Source organism: Eptatretus burgeri, chromosome 14 (genome assembly GCF_056783735.1).
Source record: "Eptatretus burgeri isolate ZD-2024b chromosome 14, Ebu_testis_v1, whole genome shotgun sequence".
In the NCBI taxonomy this organism is placed as follows: domain Eukaryota; kingdom Metazoa; phylum Chordata; class Myxini; order Myxiniformes; family Myxinidae; genus Eptatretus; species Eptatretus burgeri.
The window spans coordinates 34,041,069-34,060,250 of NC_140974.1; the positions used below are offsets into that span (position 1 = coordinate 34,041,069).

General features: G+C 43.7%; 1 protein-coding gene and 1 long non-coding RNA gene across 5 annotated transcripts in view; one reads left to right on the forward strand and one right to left on the reverse strand.

Annotated features, from left to right (window-relative positions):
* Window positions 1-11,921, reverse strand: part of LOC147012947 (spliceosome RNA helicase Ddx39b) — a 39,598-nt gene extending 27,677 nt beyond the window's left edge. For 2 of the 4 annotated variants that reach the window (XR_015051123.1, XM_085854333.1), the window contains exons 1-5: window positions 11,764-11,921; window positions 5,816-6,039; window positions 4,823-4,950; window positions 4,269-4,361; window positions 3,981-4,164 (exon numbers count right to left, since the gene is read on the reverse strand). Coding sequence is in view for 3 of the 4 variants with exons in the window: in XM_085854333.1 (XP_085710459.1) it covers window positions 3,981-4,164; window positions 4,269-4,361; window positions 4,823-4,950; window positions 5,816-6,026 (616 nt within the window). In the remaining variant the exon portion in view is untranslated. Of the gene's footprint in view, window positions 1-3,980; window positions 4,165-4,268; window positions 4,362-4,822; window positions 4,951-5,815; window positions 6,069-11,763 lie in introns of those variants that run through there. The other 2 variants (XM_085854332.1, XM_085854330.1) reach the window with 2 other exon arrangements.
* A 543-nt stretch (window positions 11,922-12,464) lies between these two features.
* On the forward strand, window positions 12,465-14,638 carry LOC147012948 (uncharacterized). Its single transcript, XR_015051127.1, has 3 exons — window positions 12,465-13,802; window positions 14,192-14,249; window positions 14,474-14,638. It is a non-coding gene; the product is annotated as an uncharacterized LOC147012948 (long non-coding RNA).
* The last annotated feature ends 4,544 nt before the right edge of the window (window positions 14,639-19,182 follow it).

The window sequence follows — 19,182 nt, forward strand, 5'->3', positions numbered from 1 at the left end:
GGCAGTGTGGAGTGTTGGTGTGAATTGAAAAGTGAAAAATATGTACAATGAGTGAGTGTGAGTCAGCGGGCCCAAGTGTGTGAATGGAGTAAATGTGGAATGCATGGTGCGAATGAATGGGTGGGGGGAGGAGTGGATCCCACCCAAGTGACCCCAGGGTCAGTGTAATGTTAGTTAGTGGGTTAGTTAAATTTTCCAAAAGGAGGTCGTTTTGTTGTTAGTGTGGGAAGAAGGCTCGATACCTTTTGAGGGGTGTAGGACTCCATGGACCGGCTGGGAGCGTGGCTGTTGAACGGTGAGTATCGAGTCGAGGGCACCCCGGGCACCAGACAAGTCGGCCAGAGTAAGCCAAGGGTCCAAGGGACCGGGATAGTGTAGTGGGCACGGGCGACCCTCGGAACGGGACCCTTGACGCCAAAATGCCACGTGGGCATCGGAGGGGGGAAATGCCAGGAAGGGCAACCCCCCGCATTCATAGGGAGCAGGTAGGCTCGGAGGCAGCCTCAAGGCCCAGGGGTGCCGTAGTTTGAGATTCGGCAGAGAGGGAATCCCTACCATGTGAGCCACGCTGCCCACCCATGAAATTGTGCAAGGGCACGAGTGAAAATTTCAGGGCTCGGCCCAAATTTATAATGGACACCAACACAGGCGACGGGAATGATGGTTTCTCGAACCAATAGTTTAAAGCACCACAGGCGTATGAAAAAGCCCCGGGATAGTTTAAAGTTAATGAATGCTAGGATAGTTAGGAAATGTACCCATTCGCACCATCCATCCCTTCGCTCTCTGTAGGCCGCTGGAACCACCTTGGAAAAGATTGTAGAAATCTGCAGGAGGCTATTTTGAGGCTTTGTTGGTCCTCGAGGCAGGACACGTCTCTCCCTCATTCCCCTCAGGAAGGAACTTATGGGTTGGGAGTCGATGGACAGGATAGGTTAGCCAGACAAAGACACAAGGGGGTTAGGGAGACTAAATTATAGAAAAATAAAATAAAATTAAAAAAGGGGCTAAATTTTGTTGGTTCGTTGTTGCAAATTTAGGGAGTGGGTATGGACAGACAGGCAAAGGCGATAGGTTGGGGGGAGACAGTAGGGTAGGTCCGAGCCCGTTTTCGGAGCGGCCGGCACCACCGTACTCCCTCGACACAACCTCACGGGACCATACCAGAGACCGGCCAGATTCATATGCTGGCCTGTTGTGCTACAGTTGCTGGTCCGCATTGCCTTGCCATGCCTCATTTGCCGACCTTTGTCATGACCCCATGCCTGCTACCCTTCTTTGCATTGCCTCCGTGTCACCATCCATCCATCCATGTGCGCAAGGACCATCGCCAAGTGCGTTTGCAAGGACTGCCCTGCAGGCAGCCCCATCATCCCATGTTCATTTGTTTTTGCATCCAGTCCATCTCCATCCATTCTTCTGTGCGACAGACTGCATTTGAGCCACAGAACTGTTGACTTTGTTGTGCCTTTTATCCCACAGATGACAGGTCAAGGGCCATGGTTAGTGTAAATAGATAAGGTAAAATTGTAAATATTTTGCAACCCACCTGTTGTTTGTGTTAGCGCCAGCAATTTATTTAAGTTGGCCGAGTGAGTCTAATAGTTTCGTTACGCAGCGCACTAGGTTATTTTTTTTGGGGACATGTTTAAAAAAAATGTCGCACTCAGGGATCCGTAAGTAAATGGTACGAGGGGAGAACTTACACATGCTGGTCACACGAAAATTTGATGACTCGGGACGAGTCTGTAAAAAGGGGAGGGGGTAGCGTTACGAATTTGGAAGCTTACTGCACTCAACATTCAGGTCCTTATAGAACAGTTATCTCTAAGTGTGTGTCTCCAGTTAGGGCCCCTTACCTGTGTTTAACGGGAATTACATGTGTGCGCTGCGGAGTTTCGCTGACAACATATCTCCTTCACTTCACACACCGACGCAATTGCCCACGTGCGTTCGGCCACGTACGTGGGCGGAGATTTCCATCGCTTCAGACCGGGACACCGCCCAGGAAGGCAGGGGCATGCCCCTTGTCCAATCACGCCACAGAAAGTGACTTTCCCACGGCACGCCGGCCAATGGGGGTTGAGATGGCCACATAGAGCGACTTTCCCACGGCACGTCGGTCAATGGGGGTTGAGATGGCCACAGAGAGCGATTTTCCCACGACACCCCATCCAATGAAGGTGGAGTGCACCTTAGACGGCGATTTGCTCACCCCGGAGGAAAAAAATATAAAGGAACGCCAGGTTGGGTGGTAAAAGGGTCGAGGTGGTGGAGGTCGTTGTGGTGGTGAAAAGGGTTGTGGTCGTCGTCGTGGTCGTCATCATCGTGTTGCGGGTTCGAGTCGCGCCGAGCTGGATCATCATCACCTCTGATCTTCCCCTTGGCCTTGGTCGATTGGTCGATTGGTCGATTGGTGCGTGGCCGGTTGGAGAGCGCGGTACCTGGTGCTGGGAGCGGCATTGTGTTGCGGGTTAGAGTCCCGCCGAGCCGGATCGTCGAAGACCACACGAGGTGGACAGGTCCAAGCGCAGGCTCTGGTCTCCAGCTCACCTGTCCTCGAGCTGGAGGCCTTCAATAAAGACCCAACGGGTCCATTTCTGTGTGTGGGCCAGTCTTTAAGTAGCAACTGTAGAAGTGCTTTTGCTTGTACATTGACTGCATTTCTTATAGTCAGATAACTCTGCTCTTGTGTTCCCCTCCCTGCCTATTGTAAATGAATATCCCTATTGCTGAATGTATCAGCTCGTTTCTGTGTTTCTATCATTGGTTTGCCGCGCGGCGAACGGGAAGTAGGAGGCTTCACTGTTGCCGTAATCGTGCAATCAGCCCGGCAGGATTCTGGTACTCTCTGCTCGGATCCGGCTCGGTAACGGCCCGGATCGCGCAGATGCTGCCGAGGGTGAATTTCCCTGGTAGTTTAGACAACATGGGTATTTAGGTGAATTGAAATTGGCAATCGACCCTATCCCACGCGGTCAACCTATTGGTGATCTTCGGTCCGATAAGGAACCCGTCGGCTCCGGAGTTATTCGGGGTGACGACCTATAAATTCTGGGTGTTCGATGGAGTCGACTCTACTGCTCCACCTAGCGGTCGTGCTCGGCACCGAAACTCGGCCCCACAACAGTATGAGCTCCACCGAGTGCCGTTCACACTTGTGTTTAAATTCGCAGAAAGGACGAGGTGTCAAATCTCCATCGTTCAACAGTTATATGAGGGGCAGACACAAGTAACGTTAAAATGGTGATATAAATTTGAGAATGTAATGTGTATAGTTGTAGACGACATGTTATATCTATGGGTAAGAGTCATGTTTTGCCTGTTTTAGATCTGGCAACATTGAGCGCATGATGTCAGTGGAGCAGTTCCAATGCGGCGGCTCCCTTCAAAGCATGCACGAGGTGGGAGCAACGTTTTGTCATCCATTTCTTGGGAAGTGAGCATGAAAATGCAATATGGTGACGCCATGTTTATCGCTGCAGCAGGTGTACGACTGGGACAGGAAGTTTAAAAGTGGAGTGTCCAATGTGGCAGATGCTGCTCGCTCGGGCCGGCCTCACACAGCCGACACATCAGAAATGGTTGCAGGAGTTGAGCGCATGCTAAGGTTTCCTTACCGACATAGTTAACCATTCAAAATGCCAGAACAGGCTCCCTTCCTGGTGGCAGCTTTTTGGGGAGATATGATGAGCTCGAATTGGAGGGCTTAAACATGATCACTTTGGAAGTTGCTTGTCAGTGAAACTTTTACAATTCCCTCTCTCTCCCTCTTACCACTCCCCCTCCTCCACACCCCTCCCCAACACGATAAAGCAATGCAAGTATGTTTAACATGAGTTTAAGGATATAATACTGAAAATGGCCATGTCTGACTAATGCTAACATCTCCCCTCACACAAAAAAGGTCTGTGCAAATTCCTCAATTTGTCACGTCAGGCCACATTCAAGAAAGACAAAATAATGTAAAATTTTCAAACCTAGTTGTTCCAGCATTTTGTCACACTCATCAAGGATGAAGTGTTTGACGTGCTTGAGGTTGAGGAATTTATTCCGTGCCAGTGCAAGAATACGTCCAGGGGTTCCCACGACGATATGAGGACAGTTCTTCTTGAGTACTTCCTCGTCTTTCTTGATGGAAAGACCGCCAAAGAACACTGCCACCTGCCCGGTGCATACACAACTCCATTAGAAAGCTCAAGGAGCATTTGACCAGCGATGGTGAAACTCGCGTAACAATTGGAAGACAAAATAAGTGTGCACCATACCTTCACGGTTGGCATGTACTTGGAGAAGCGCTCGTATTCCTTGCTGATCTGGAAGGCGAGCTCACGAGTGTGGCACATAACCTGTACGGACACCTGCACGTGCACACAACCAGCATTTAATTTTTATAAAATAATAAAAACAAACCCACAACTTTATTGGATCTTCATCTCAACATAAAATACAAATACGCATCCACCCGACTACTCAAAATATCATGAGGCAATTTTTTTTTTTTTTAAACACTAAACAAAAACTCACACAAGAATATTCACCAACTCCTCTCACCCCCACCCCAGCCCCAATGTCCAAACCACCAACTTCCTCCACTAAACAATATTTGTTTATCAAAATTAAAGTTCAAGAAAAGTCCATATACAATTGCACAAGTTCATTGGCCAAGGCCTACAACAATCATGCCAAATTATGATGGAAGATGGCCATTCCCACTGGCTGAGGGAACACAGTGACACAAAAGCAAAGGCATCATCATAGCAGCCAACAAGAAACAGACCCAGAGACAAATTGCAGTGCTGGATACATGATCGCTGTTTACCTGTCCATCAACGGGTTCAAGCTGTTGCAATGTAGCGAGAACAAACACAGCAGTCTTACCCATGCCAGACTTAGCCTGGCACAGCACATCCATACCCAGAATGGCTTGTGGGATACATTCGTGTTGCACTGCAATAAAGAGATGGATCGTAAGGGCGGACAGAAAGACTGCTTCATACAGCGAAAGAACAAATGGTTGAAAGTTTGCTAAAACAGCATCCAGTGCAAATATACCAAAATTATACAGAAAATAATTATAGTTGTGGTACACGGGGTATACTGCAACATAAGCGTCATCTCAAAAGTGCGAAAAGGCTGTGCTAAGCTCTCCGATGCTACGCAGTCAGGAGGCATGCAATCAATTTAAAGACATCTCCCTTGTAAGTAAATACAATATATGGGGAGCAGAAATATGCCTGTGTCATCTCAAGGTAAATTTCAAAACAAGCCAATACAATGATAACTACATCCGATTTACTATTCCGTACTTTAAGAGTCTCAATTAATCCCACTCTCTGGTGGGGGGTTGGTCGGGGATGGTTATCGGTCCAAGTCTTTCATGAACTGGCTGGCCAGGCCTGACGTTTGATTGGAGGCAATTTGGACATGAATAACCTGCCTACTCTCAGTCAAAATAAACTGTGGCATCGTAACGTCCAGCAATGACCAGTGCTGTCATATGAGCCCACCGGAATAACAAGCGGCAGACATTGGTGAACCACCCTGCATGTGAAACAAAATGGTGACAGTTTCTAGCCAAGCCGAAATTAAAGCTCAGGTTCGATAGTAATAATTACATCGCATCATGATCAAATCTTTCAAAAAGAGTCAACGATTTGTGCGAAGGTTCAGTACTGTATTAATCAAGAAAGAAAACGAAACATTTTCTGCCTTCGGATAAGTCCGTGATCGACTGCAAGATATATTTACACGACATGCGTTTCCCACTTCGTTATTTGTGAAGAACACCGATGATGCGGATTCTTTGACCCACCTTCTGAGGGATGCTCAAAACCACAGTCCACGATTGCTCGGAGAAGCTCAGGCTTGAGAAGGAAGTCTCGGAAGCCAGAGCTGTGGATAGACACGTATGACCCCTTTACTTCCTGCTTTGCGGTCACATCTGTAGTGCCATCAGTTGGGGTCTGATTTTCTTCTTCATCCTCATAATCAAGGAGCTCATTGTCCACATCGTTTTCTGCCATTGTCAAACTTAAGCTGCAGAAAAACATTAATTTAATTAACCAAAATTCTCATGTAGTATGCATGACAAGAAAGTAAGAGCAGGGGTTTGGGGAAGAAAGGGCGCTTGAGGATCATATAAGAGAAGAGATGGAAAACAAGAACAGCACTCTTCAAAGTCGTGACATTGACCGATATTCCTCGGCCCACACAGTGTAGTGGTGAGGTGCTTGTAACAACGCAGTGGTGAGGTGCTTGTAACAACGCAGTGGTGAGGTGCTTGTAACAACGCAGTGGTGAGGTGCTTGTAACAACGCAGTGGTGAGGTGCTTGTAACAACGCAGTGGTGAGGTGCTTGTAACAACGCAGTGGTGAGGTGCTTGTAACAACGCAGTGGTGAGGTGCTTGTAACAACGCAGTGGTGAGGTGCTTGTAACAACGCAGTGGTGAGGTGCTTGTAACAACGCAGTGGTGAGGTGCTTGTAACAACGCAGTGGTGAGGTGCTTGTAACAACGCAGTGGTGAGGTGCTTGTAACAACGCAGTGGTGAGGTGCTTGTAACAACGCAGTGGTGAGGTGCTTGTAACAACGCAGTGGTGAGGTGCTTGTAACAACGCAGTGGTGAGGTGCTTGTAACAACGCAGTGGTGAGGTGCTTGTAACAACGCAGTGGTGAGGTGCTTGTAACAACGCAGTGGTGAGGTGCTTGTAACAACGCAGTGGTGAGGTGCTTGTAACAACGCAGTGGTGAGGTGCTTGTAACAACGCAGTGGTGAGGTGCTTGTAACAACGCAGTGGTGAGGTGCTTGTAACAACGCAGTGGTGAGGTGCTTGTAACAACGCAGTGGTGAGGTGCTTGTAACAACGCAGTGGTGAGGTGCTTGTAACAACGCAGTGGTGAGGTGCTTGTAACAACGCAGTGGTGAGGTGCTTGTAACAACGCAGTGGTGAGGTGCTTGTAACAACGCAGTGGTGAGGTGCTTGTAACAACGCAGTGGTGAGGTGCTTGTAACAACGCAGTGGTGAGGTGCTTGTAACAACGCAGTGGTGAGGTGCTTGTAACAACGCAGTGGTGAGGTGCTTGTAACAACGCAGTGGTGAGGTGCTTGTAACAACGCAGTGGTGAGGTGCTTGTAACAACGCAGTGGTGAGGTGCTTGTAACAACGCAGTGGTGAGGTGCTTGTAACAACGCAGTGGTGAGGTGCTTGTAACAACGCAGTGGTGAGGTGCTTGTAACAACGCAGTGGTGAGGTGCTTGTAACAACGCAGTGGTGAGGTGCTTGTAACAACGCAGTGGTGAGGTGCTTGTAACAACGCAGTGGTGTGGTGCTTGTAACAACGCAGTGGTGAGGTGCTTGTAACAACGCAGTGGTGAGGTGCTTGTAACAACGCAGTGGTGAGGTGCTTGTAACAACGCAGTGGTGAGGTGCTTGTAACAACGCAGTGGTGAGGTGCTTGTAACAACGCAGTGGTGAGGTGCTTGTAACAACGCAGTGGTGAGGTGCTTGTAACAACGCAGTGGTGAGGTGCTTGTAACAACGCAGTGGTGAGGTGCTTGTAACAACGCAGTGGTGAGGTGCTTGTAACAACGCAGTGGTGAGGTGCTTGTAACAACGCAGTGGTGAGGTGCTTGTAACAACGCAGTGGTGAGGTGCTTGTAACAACGCAGTGGTGAGGTGCTTGTAACAACGCAGTGGTGAGGTGCTTGTAACAACGCAGTGGTGAGGTGCTTGTAACAACGCAGTGGTGAGGTGCTTGTAACAACGCAGTGGTGAGGTGCTTGTAACAACGCAGTGGTGAGGTGCTTGTAACAACGCAGTGGTGAGGTGCTTGTAACAACGCAGTGGTGAGGTGCTTGTAACAACGCAGTGGTGAGGTGCTTGTAACAACGCAGTGGTGAGGTGCTTGTAACAACGCAGTGGTGAGGTGCTTGTAACAACGCAGTGGTGAGGTGCTTGTAACAACGCAGTGGTGAGGTGCTTGTAACAACGCAGTGGTGAGGTGCTTGTAACAACGCAGTGGTGAGGTGCTTGTAACAACGCAGTGGTGAGGTGCTTGTAACAACGCAGTGGTGAGGTGCTTGTAACAACGCAGTGGTGAGGTGCTTGTAACAACGCAGTGGTGAGGTGCTTGTAACAACGCAGTGGTGAGGTGCTTGTAACAACGCAGTGGTGAGGTGCTTGTAACAACGCAGTGGTGAGGTGCTTGTAACAACGCAGTGGTGAGGTGCTTGTAACAACGCAGTGGTGAGGTGCTTGTAACAACGCAGTGGTGAGGTGCTTGTAACAACGCAGTGGTGAGGTGCTTGTAACAACGCAGTGGTGAGGTGCTTGTAACAACGCAGTGGTGAGGTGCTTGTAACAACGCAGTGGTGAGGTGCTTGTAACAACGCAGTGGTGAGGTGCTTGTAACAACGCAGTGGTGAGGTGCTTGTAACAACGCAGTGGTGAGGTGCTTGTAACAACGCAGTGGTGAGGTGCTTGTAACAACGCAGTGGTGAGGTGCTTGTAACAACGCAGTGGTGAGGTGCTTGTAACAACGCAGTGGTGAGGTGCTTGTAACAACGCAGTGGTGAGGTGCTTGTAACAACGCAGTGGTGAGGTGCTTGTAACAACGCAGTGGTGAGGTGCTTGTAACAACGCAGTGGTGAGGTGCTTGTAACAACGCAGTGGTGAGGTGCTTGTAACAACGCAGTGGTGAGGTGCTTGTAACAACGCAGTGGTGAGGTGCTTGTAACAACGCAGTGGTGAGGTGCTTGTAACAACGCAGTGGTGAGGTGCTTGTAACAACGCAGTGGTGAGGTGCTTGTAACAACGCAGTGGTGAGGTGCTTGTAACAACGCAGTGGTGAGGTGCTTGTAACAACGCAGTGGTGAGGTGCTTGCAACAACGCAGTGGTGAGGTGCTTGTAACAACGCAGTGGTGAGGTGCTTGCAACAACGCAGTGGTGAGGTGCTTGTAACAACGCAGTGGTGAGGTGCTTGTAACAACGCAGTGGTGAGGTGCTTGTAACAACGCAGTGGTGAGGTGCTTGTAACAACGCAGTGGTGAGGTGCTTGTAACAACGCAGTGGTGAGGTGCTTGTAACAACGCAGTGGTGAGGTGCTTGTAACAACGCAGTGGTGAGGTGCTTGTAACAACGCAGTGGTGAGGTGCTTGTAACAACGCAGTGGTGAGGTGCTTGTAACAACGCAGTGGTGAGGTGCTTGTAACAACGCAGTGGTGAGGTGCTTGTAACAACGCAGTGGTGAGGTGCTTGTAACAACGCAGTGGTGAGGTGCTTGTAACAACGCAGTGGTGAGGTGCTTGTAACAACGCAGTGGTGAGGTGCTTGTAACAACGCAGTGGTGAGGTGCTTGTAACAACGCAGTGGTGAGGTGCTTGTAACAACGCAGTGGTGAGGTGCTTGTAACAACGCAGTGGTGAGGTGCTTGTAACAACGCAGTGGTGAGGTGCTTGTAACAACGCAGTGGTGAGGTGCTTGTAACAACGCAGTGGTGAGGTGCTTGTAACAACGCAGTGGTGAGGTGCTTGTAACAACGCAGTGGTGAGGTGCTTGTAACAACGCAGTGGTGAGGTGCTTGTAACAACGCAGTGGTGAGGTGCTTGTAACAACGCAGTGGTGAGGTGCTTGTAACAACGCAGTGGTGAGGTGCTTGTAACAACGCAGTGGTGAGGTGCTTGTAACAACGCAGTGGTGAGGTGCTTGTAACAACGCAGTGGTGAGGTGCTTGTAACAACGCAGTGGTGAGGTGTTTGTAACAACGCAGTGGTGAGGTGTTTGTAACAACGCAGTGGTGAGGTGTTTGTAACAACGCAGTGGTGAGGTGTTTGTAACAACGCAGTGGTGAGGTGTTTGTAACAACGCAGTGGTGAGGTGTTTGTAACAACGCAGTGGTGAGGTGTTTGTAACAACGCAGTGGTGAGGTGTTTGTAACAACGCAGTGGTGAGGTGTTTGTAACAACGCAGTGGTGAGGTGTTTGTAACAACGCAGTGGTGAGGTGTTTGTAACAACGCAGTGGTGAGGTGTTTGTAACAACGCAGTGGTGAGGTGTTTGTAACAACGCAGTGGTGAGGTGTTTGTAACAACGCAGTGGTGAGGTGTTTGTAACAACGCAGTGGTGAGGTGTTTGTAACAACGCAGTGGTGAGGTGTTTGTAACAACGCAGTGGTGAGGTGTTTGTAACAACGCAGTGGTGAGGTGTTTGTAACAACGCAGTGGTGAGGTGTTTGTAATAACGCAGTGGTGAGGTGTTTGTAATAACGCAGTGGTGAGGTGTTTGTAATAACGCAGTGGTGAGGTGTTTGTAATAACGCAGTGGTGAGGTGTTTGTAATAACGCAGTGGTGAGGTGTTTGTAATAACGCAGTGGTGAGGTGTTTGTAATAACGCAGTGGTGAGGTGTTTGTAATAACGCAGTGGTGAGGTGTTTGTAATAACGCAGTGGTGAGGTGTTTGTAATAACGCAGTGGTGAGGTGTTTGTAATAACGCAGTGGTGAGGTGTTTGTAATAACGCAGTGGTGAGGTGTTTGTAATAACGCAGTGGTGAGGTGTTTGTAATAACGCAGTGGTGAGGTGTTTGTAATAACGCAGTGGTGAGGTGTTTGTAATAACGCAGTGGTGAGGTGTTTGTAATAACGCAGTGGTGAGGTGTTTGTAATAACGCAGTGGTGAGGTGTTTGTAATAACGCAGTGGTGAGGTGTTTGTAATAACGCAGTGGTGAGGTGTTTGTAATAACGCAGTGGTGAGGTGTTTGTAATAACGCAGTGGTGAGGTGTTTGTAATAACGCAGTGGTGTTTGTCCCACTGTAGCAACGTGTGGTGAGTCGAATTGAGTGAGCCGATCCACATGAACATTAATATATACAGCTCAAGAAAAAATTAAGAGACCACTGTAAAATCATCAGTTTTTCTGGTTTTACTATTTATAAAATAATATGAACATTTTGAGTTCATATTAGTAAAAAAGTGTTCGAGTAAAATGAACATTTTTGATTTATTCGATAAACTACTGATAACATTTCTCCCAAATTCCGAATAAAAATAGTCATTTAGAGCATTTATTTGCAGAAAATGACAACTGGTCAAAATAACAACAAACATTCAGTGTTTTCAGACCTCCAATAATGCAAGCAAAACTAGAGGGGGAGCACTCGGTTGAGTGCAAAACCTCCACCGCCAATACTGCGAGGTCACTGAAGCAAACCTGATATCCTATTCATTCAATTTGACATCAACAGTGCTCACAAAGTTATCGTTTGCAACTTTCCCTTTTACTTTTAACTTTTACATCCTCAATTCATTCGTCATAACTAGATTCCTTGAGACAGAAATTGATTTTACGTGGGTATATCCACCTGAAGTTCCAAAATCAGCCGCAATTATAATTTTGGCATGTTTTTTTTTTTGTTGGAAATCACTTATAACATGTAGAAATGCAAAAAAAAAAAAAAAATCGAAATTTTGTTGAAAAAAAAAGTTGCAAATTTTTTTTTTCTCGAACAATTTTTTTTTGGGGGGGGGGGTTGGAAATCACTTAAAACATGTAGAAATGCAAAAACAAAAAAAATTAAAATATTGTATCAAATTGGTCACCATAGCGGCCAAAAAGGATTTTGGACCAAGTCCAAAATCTAATGGCATGATCCTTGGACCAGACCTAACCCCCCCCCCCCCACCAAGTTTCGTCGAAATCCGTCGAGGAGTTTTTCCATAATACTGTTCACAAACAAACAAGCAGTCATCGACTGGTACTTACGAAATCGTCAACTTGACCTCTGACCTTGTCTAATAAAAGCTGTCTCGAGAGAAGGTAGCGACGCAAACCAGAAGTTTCTACGATGATTCTGTACCAAACCATCAAAAATCGTAACGTCGACCGAAGCAAAAATCTCTTCTCCACGCAATTATTTTATCAAAGTCACAAAACCGTAATATTCGGCCATCCACCAACAATCTTTACATAATCCGACGGCTCAGCGAGTCAGGCATGTGACGATAACCTTTATTGGGATTAAAAAAAAAAACTTTTAAACACCATCTTTATCGAAAACACCGTCAGCACGCACACGCAAAACCTTTACGTGACTCAATGCCACCTCTGCTCGAGCACACTGCATCACGTGACGACCCGTGACGCGCGAGTGAAATATTTTTTACACAATCTTAAAAAGTCTCCAAAACATCCGATTTTTCCCAGAATTTCGACAACCGAGTTTTAAGCGTCCTAAGCGATCGCAAAAACCGATGACAAAATTAAAATCGAAGTTAAAACTAACTCGTAACTTTGAGCGAAGCAAAAATACTCCATTTCTCCACATGAATTTACAAAATTATGTTTGACCTCACTGTGACCTTTGACCGATTTTGACCAAAATCTAATCAGTGCAAGCAATCACCCTCCTGGATCATGTGGTGTAATTTGACATTGGTAGCTTCTTCCGTTCTCGAGTTATCGTGAGTAGGGTGGATTTACTGATTCTGGCTCACTTTTCCCCATGTAAATGAATGGGGGATTTTCAGCGATTCCCTTTTTTTTTCCCTAAAAATAAACCCCCTTTTTATCCGTTTTTCCCTGCTGTGCAGGGGTTTGGCTTTTTGTGAGGCAATGTTTTATGGTCGGATGCCCTTCCTGGACGCCTCTTACAACACAGGGATATGGTACACCTATTCTAACCGGGGCATACACCGGGACCAGTATACTGGTACTCATTTCGCCGACCTCGGAAGGATGACAGGCTGAGTCAACCCCCTGGTGTTAATTCAGCAGCTGAGCGGGATTCGAACTCGGGACACTGGGATCCCAAGCCGCCACCCTAACCACTAAGCCAACACCAGGCTTTGTATATATATATATAACCAGGCTATCCCAAGGTATATTTATTTGTCTCCCCTTTAACCTGGAGGTTGATCAGCTCACTCATTGAACCTATAAAGATTTGTTCATTCTCAAATTCCTTCAATAGTTTAATTTTCTTTGCACAATAATCCCCATCTAAAATATTGACAAACAAAACATTTGAATCTTTATATTTTTTAAGATACCCCTTTTGTGCCATTACGAAATGATAAACTTCTCTTAATGATCTCATCTGACCACCGTCCGAGTTGCAAATCATTTTTGTGTATAAACCACGCCATAAAAAAAGTTTTGTTTCAAATGTTTTCAGTTCATGCCGTGAAAATGAGGAAGTGTTTTTTGACACGGTCGTGCTGTGTGGTTTTAGACAGTCATGCTGTGAAAAAATAGGAACTATTCTGTGAGACAAGGTCTCGTGTTTATATTTTATCTCAGAACACGAACTGAAAACATTTGAATCGAAACCATTTTAAGTATGTTTTGTAAATGATTCATACAATCGCCCAGTTATTTTCCAAGCTGTCATTTCCTGTGGCCGCACCCAATGTTTCGGGAATTTTCTCATTGTAAGCCTTATAAGTGATTCACCAGACAAAGTTTCTGCCAGACAGGATTTTCATTTTTACAACTGAGACATGGATGATCTCTCTTCCGATGAAGGCAAAAGCTTACTACAGAGTTGGTAAGTTTGTTTGGTTTTCTCTTTGAACGATGAAGCAAATGATTATTAATTAAATCATGATAATTCTGATATATATATATATTTTTTTCCCTGACAGGGCATTGGAAGAAATTGAGTTTACGTATCACGACGTGGTTCATGAAATTAATACTCTTATTGAAGAGATCAATGATTTTAGAAGAGAATTGAAAGACATTTTCAATGAGTGGCACGAAGTCTTATCACGTCCTATCATCTCGAAGGAATTAAACCAATGGTGAGACACGTGTGTGTGTGTCTGTCTTCCTACCTACCTCTCTCTGCTCTTATTGAAGAGATCAATGATTTATAATGACCGGTCTCTGATCTCGAATGAATTAAACCAATGGTGAGACACGTGTGTCTATGTGTGTCTATGTGTGTGTGTGTGTGTGTGTGTGCGTGTGTGCGTGTGTCTATGTGTGTCTATGTGTGTGTGTGTGTGTGTGTGTGTGCGTGTGTGCGTGTGTCTATGTGTGTCTATGTGTGTCTATGTGTGTGTGTGTGTGTGTGCGTGTGTGTGTGTGTGTGTGTGTGTGTGCGTGTGTGGGTGTGTGTTGCTTTCCCTGTCTGTCTGTCTCTTCATCTATACCCTTGACTTATTTTTTTTATTTTTATTTTTTTCAGCACTATCGCACAACATCAGCTGTTGAAGCAATCTTGTACAACACATGATTTTCTGGAGGTAAATATTTCTGAATTATTATTAATATCACTCTCTCTTTAGAATGTCGTCTAATGTTGGTTGCATTATTAGTTTGAACGCGGTTTTGTCAGTACACTGGAATTAATTTTATTGACCTTGAAAGGATGACAGGCTGAGTCGGCCTCCTGGTGTGTTAATTCAGTGGTCAACGAGGCTTACTCATATTACCATGTAATTATTATCCACTTTTTGTTTCAAAACAGAATATGGTGTCTGAGTTTCGAAATCACAAGACATCTGGAGAAGATTGCTGGGAAAGATTATACATTCTCGCAAATGAATATTTAATATTTTCAATATTAATAAATTATATTTGTTTTGTATACAATTACTTGATTCTGAATTACAAGAAGAGGATCAAAACATGAAGGGAGGGTAGGCTTTCAATGACTCCATCACCCCCTCATCCCATCCCTCCCCTCCCCATGTGTGTGTGTGGGGAAGGGTGGGGGTGGGATGAGGGAGGTGGTGGGTCAAAGGTGGGGGGGCGCACAGGGGGGATGAGGGGGGTGGGGCTTGTGTGGGCGGGGCTTCGGTGGGGCTTGTGTGGGCGGGGTGTGTGTGTGTGGGGCTTGTGTGGGTGGGGCTTGTGTGGGAGGGGTTTATGTGGGCGGGGTGTGTGTGGGCGGGGTTTATGTGGGCGGGGTTTATGTGGGTGGGGCTTGTGTGGGTGGGGCTTATGTGGGCGGGGTTTATGTGGGCAGGGGCGAATGTGGATGAGGTTTGTGTGGATCAATGGATGGGTGGAGAGATGGGTGGATGGGTGGATGAGTGGAGCTTGTGTGGATGGGTGGATAATTTTTTAATTAAATAAACATGTTGTGTGTGGGGGAACTAATTAACTAATCACTAATTATGTGAATATGGGTGGAGCTTGTGTGTGTGGAGCTTGTGTGGAGCTTGTGTGGGGTTTGTGTGTGGTGGGGTTTGTGTGGGGTTTATGTGGGTGGGGCTTGTGTGGGTGGAGTCAAAAAGGGGCGGAGTCAAAAAATTTCAATTTATTGGAGCTTGTGTGGGGTTTGTGTGTGGTGGGTTTGTGTGGGGTTTGTGTAGGAGGGGTTTATGTGGGTGGAGTCAAAAAGGGGCGGAGTCAAAAAATTTCAATTTATTGGAGCTTGTGTGGGGTTTGTGTGTGGTGGGTTTGTGTGGGGCTTGTGTGGGTGGGGCTTGTGTGGGTGGAGTCAAAAAATTTCAATTTATCTTTGTCTTTTGTAATTCCTGTGAATAAAATGAACCTAAAATCTCTTCCCCTTCCAAATCATATATCTTATAAGTCCAAGGAACCGTATCTATTACATCAACAATTTTAAAAAGTTCTTTCGTCCATCGTTCAGTAAAACCCTTTTCAAAATGAGATTTCCACCTATATATTCTTACGATATCACCAACTTTGAACTTAGGTTTTCTGACATTAATCTCTTTTTCATATTTTAATTTTGTAAATGTTTCTGATGGCTTCATATTCGTTGACGTGTGAATCGTGTCATTATACTTATCCACAATATCCTGAATAAAAGATAACCATTGTTGTGAACCGAGTTGTGTGAATTTTTTATATAGTCTCTCTTTTAAGGTACGATTAAAACGTTCAACAACAACTGCCTTCCCTTCATTAAAGGTACTGTATAATGTAATACTGTTATTTTTTAGAAAATTCATAAATGTCTTGTTATAAAACTCTCTACCCTCATCAGTCCACAATTTTTTAGGTTTTCTCTTACTTTTATTAAATATCTGTTGAAAAGCTAACATAAGAGTATTACCTGTTTTGTTTTTTAAAGGGACAACCCACGCATATCTACTCCTCAAATCAATAACGGTTAAAGCATACTTGTACCCCTTATCATTATTGAGTTCAATCAAATCAGCAGACCAGATATAATCAACTTCCTTGGAATAAACTTTCCTTCTCTGAAACTTTGTGAATATTGGTTTATGTAATTCATCAGCTAATTGCTCTTCAGTCTTAATGGCATCATTAGAGCCTATGAGTTTTTGAATTTCCAAGTCCAAGTTTCAATTTAGCACTAATCATCTTCTTCACGATGAACCTATCAACTTTTTCTCTCAAGGTTGGATTTTGTATCAGAGACAAATTATACAACATTTCTCTATCGGCTTCATGCTTTTCTTCCAACGTTGTGGTATTCCCATAATCAATATCGTGTCTCATGCACACTTCATCAACTCTATTGATTGGTTTACTCCAGGATTTAGGATTGTCTGCCTCATCTAATCTTTTATCCAAGTTTGTGCCTGGACCACAGAAAGAATACCCTGGAAGATGTAATTCCCCTGGTATTCCAGTAGTTGTAAATTTACTTCCTGATAAAAACTTTTGTATATCTCCTCCGAGTTTGTGTTTGGAGATAAATTGATTTTTTTTTGAACCACACACCGAACATATACCTTTTTGTATAACCCTGTTATTTTTACTTTTAATATATGAAATATTTTTAGTATTAGTTTTCTTTTTACATTTGAGACAATAACTCATTTATTTATGAGAAAAATTCCTGCAGAGTGCAAAAACCTTTTTAGTTTCCAACATGCACATTTGAATCTTAATTTTTAAAACATAAAGAATCCTAAGAAATGCCTTCACTCTCTCCTCCATTTATTTAAGAAAAAACTTGAATTAAAATGAATGGCTTGACGATGTCAATAGTCTTGAAGAAAATATTGCAAATAGACTTGTCAATTCTTTGGTTTCCTCCTCGGTGGGTTGAGTTATTTTCTGTAATACCGCCAATCTTTTTTGAATCTCACTGGTTTCCATATTTTGATATTTATTTTGTCTCGCTCTTTCCTCCCTCTCCTCCCTCTCTCTCTTCTCTTTTTCCTCCTTCTCTTTCTTCTCCCTTTCCTCCTTCTCTTTCTTCTCCCTCTCCTCATTCTCCTTTTCCTCCTCTTCCCTCTCTTCTTCAACTCCTTCCTCATCCCTTACTATCCTTGAATCGTTTACACCCCATAGAATATTATACATATATTCATCAGGATTTCTTGTTATTCCTGCATCGAAAATAATTTTTTTTACAACAGGAAACCAATAAAATTTCTTTTGAATTTCTAAAAGAGCCTTACCTTTTCTTAACTTTATAATTTTTTCATTATTTAACATTCTAATTAAATCTAAAGTTGTCGGTTTATCAACATCAGCATAATGCCAATCTTTTATTGAAAATACCTCATTCTTATGTTGTAGAACATATTTATTAAAATACCGAATACCCTTTTCTTGAAGGTATGCTTGGACACAGAAATGATAATTTTCTTGAAGCCTTCTTGCTGTCATTTATGTATTAGAAATATATGTTAGAATAATATTATGGCACGAAACACCTCCCCATCTTCCCATAGTTAAATCATTTTGTATTTCCTTACTTATTATATATAATCCTGTTTTTTCTGTTTTCATGAGATAAACAAGGGCAAAACCATTATTATATTTACCCTTATTAAATTCTTTTATTTGTTGTTTACTAATCGTGGCTCCACAAAACTCATTCTCGATACCAAGTGGATAATATTCTTCCTTACGAGACTGATTTAATTGTTCCAGGTCTTCGAGGTTAATTTTAAATGACCAATTATACCCTAAATCATTCATATCATACCCCATTGTTCTATTCTCATACAAACGATACGCCCTTCTTTATAAAAATTTATTTTAATTCGAACTGTGAATTCTGTATGACCTGGAGATAATATCAACACTTCTGTATCTTTGGAATACACAGCCGTTTTATTTAAGGATATATATTGTGATAAATCGCTTAATCTCACCAAGTCATTCGCGTCAGTCGGGCTTGGATAATTTTTTAATTTAAAAGCATTTTTCATGTTAATATTTTTGGTTATATTATATTTATGTCGTTCAGCCTGTGCCTTTGTGTAATAATTTGATAAATCAATATCCAGTTCTTGAGATACACCAAAGATAGAACCATCTTTACCAACATAAGTCATTTATATTAGATTAAAAATAATATCATAAAATTTTATATTTTTGTTGAGTTGAAATAACACATATAGACATAATTGACCACAACACTTGGAATTTAATTCTTGGACTTGAAATGTTTGATAAACACCATTCTGTAAGAATTTTATAACTTCAACAGGTGGTGGAAGGCCAAAACTATCAAAATAATATTTGTCTTGACTATTAAAAATACAAACCCAATGAGAACCGTTCCCATCATTATCTTCTAAGTTCATAATAATATTCTTTGTATGTTTCGACACATTTGTTAATTCATCTCTCATACAAATAACCACATTTTGAATTTTTAATTTCTTACAATATTTGGCAAGTTGTAAATTTGATGTTGTATTCTTTCCAAATTCTTTCAACCACTCATCAATGCTCATTTATTTATTAGAAAGATATAATCCATTACCTCTTTTCGTTAATTTTACACCTGCTTGTGCAATAGAAGAAAGCATATCTCCAACTAACAATCTCGCTTTATCAGGCAGACCTTCAAGTTTTTCAGCAAAATCTACAATTACGCCACTTCCACTAATTTGTTTCTCCAACTCTTTGTTATGTCTTTCCAATTCTTTTTGAGCCTGGAGTTGAGCCTTCCTTTCGTTGGCAGTTTTCACCGCTGTTGAAATACCACCCGTCAATGCTCCAACCGCACTTAAACCAGCAAATAAAGGAATTAGAAATGGGAGAAATCCTCCACTCGTCTCTCTTATTGAATATTTTTTCAACATTGGTTTTGTCATTTTAATTTTAAGTGAGCCAGTGTCATTCAAGATTTTAACCTGTTCTCTTGTGAGCAAAACATCAATTCTTACTGCTCCTTTTCTCTGAATTGTATTAACGTTAATCGTACAAGGCTTTTGATTTTGAACACAAGATGATAGTTTATGAAGATTGATTTGATTAACATATACCCCA